This window comes from Antrostomus carolinensis, unplaced genomic scaffold (genome assembly GCF_000700745.2).
Source record: "Antrostomus carolinensis isolate BGI_N321 unplaced genomic scaffold, ASM70074v2 scaffold9547, whole genome shotgun sequence".
NCBI lineage: Eukaryota > Metazoa > Chordata > Aves > Caprimulgiformes > Caprimulgidae > Antrostomus > Antrostomus carolinensis.
In genome coordinates, this window is record NW_010326599.1 from 2,659 (window position 1) to 4,363 (window position 1,705).

General features: G+C 35.5%; 1 protein-coding gene across 1 annotated transcript in view; it reads right to left on the reverse strand.

Annotated features, from left to right (window-relative positions):
- Positions 1-1,064: 1,064 nt before the first annotated feature.
- Positions 1,065-1,705, reverse strand: part of SRP19 (signal recognition particle 19) — a gene marked incomplete at its 5' end in the record, with an annotated part of 3,634 nt that continues 2,993 nt past the window's right edge. Inside the window, one exon of the mRNA XM_010171632.1 lies at positions 1,065-1,400. Coding sequence (XP_010169934.1) covers positions 1,267-1,400 — 134 coding nt within the window. The remainder of the gene's footprint in view (positions 1,401-1,705) is intronic.

Consider the following 1,705-nt stretch of genomic DNA (forward strand, 5'->3'; position numbering starts at 1 on the left):
CTACAAGCACAAGTAACTTGAGCAGGGGTATCACCAAGAATTTTATGAAGTTTCATTACTTCAGAACAGTCATTAAGTCTCTGGATACAGTTTGAATGCTGTTTATCGTTCAAATGGGAAAGAGGTGATGCCATAGAACAGCACACCTGACAGACAAACAAGACAAAACCTAAGTGTATTGCCACAAGAAATATCTATCAAAAATTATCTGATAAGTTGCTTCCACTAGTCAACTGTGAAAGCACTCAACTGACTTTGTTTTCATATAGTAAGAATTAGAAAACTCACACAGGATTTTTGTTTTTAAACTCAAAACAGGTACTGCTGCTTCTTTATCAGTCTCCTTGTACTAATCTTAGTTACTGTGAAGGAGCCTTGCTACTGGACAACTATTTGGACCAACTCATCCTCTCTCTAATTTAAAAAAAAAAAAAAATTAAGTTACCAGATATCACAAGTCTCAGGCACCTGAAATAGTATCTGACAAAATAAAGCTACATTTCCTAAGCTCTCAAACAACAAGAAAAATAGGATAATATAGCATCCCATATTATACAAGACACAAAGGGAGCTATTTTTTTCAAATTATTTTAAAACTTCACAATATGATCCTTACAATATGTTACTACTTCTTTACAACAAGCTGTGGAGGAAAAAATAATACTTTTGGAAAAAGTATTCTATAAAACTACATTTTTTAAAATTAACGTCATCTTTATTAGTACACTTTATCAGTATTATAACACTTTTAGTATTATCATCTTTATTAGTACACTTGACAGCTGTGAAAGATTATTAGCAAGGGAAGTTTACAGAGCCATAACTTCATTGGTTTACATCTTTCTCTTAGTGACAAAGACTCTCCAGAATTAAGACAATCACTTCACTAGCATAGATAAGTGGTTTACTAAGGCAACCAGTTTTCAGGTATCTAGTCTCCATAAGATTATTTATTTATTTATCAAAAGCTGCATATTTCTTCTGGAAAGAATCACTCTCCCACCCACCCCACTCACTTATGTTCCTCCACTTTTAAAAGTGGATGCCAGCTTCAGACTTGTAGGTTGTGTGCGAAGACATTTATTGTTACACAGATGCGAGGCAGCTACATGCATTCCAGTTCTGAGAAAAGCAGGCAGTTCTGTTCAGCTTCACTTGTTTATTTCTTGCTTCTATCTTTCACTTCAAAGTTGCAGCAAGTAATGTGTCCATCCACATTTGTCGTAAGTACAACTACGTGATGTAAAAATTATTCCAGATATGAGCTCATTTCTTTTTCTTCCCTTTACCTTTCTTGCCTCCCTCTCCTTGCTGGAGACTTTGATCACTACCTCCCATCTTCTGGGTTCTTGTTTTCAGTTTGGGAATGGTTTCTGCAGCATACAGCATCACTGATTTACCTAAAAGCACAGAGATCAATGCATGCCTACTATGTTAAGAACATTTGCATCATTTTCAAAGTTAGAAACTTCAGTCCCACTTTAGAATTCAATTAAACTACATATAAGGCCTAGGAGCTCCGCTTCCTTCCCTGGTCTAGCTAGAAGTTTGTGAAAAACTTCTCAACCTTTTTTAAAAAAAAAACAAACCAAAAAACCACAGGACTGATAAATATCACTGCAGCAGACTGTAACAGGCACGTAACCTGACAATCTCCAAAGTACCTACATCCTTCCTGTTACTCTTTCACTTCATCTCTTAATGG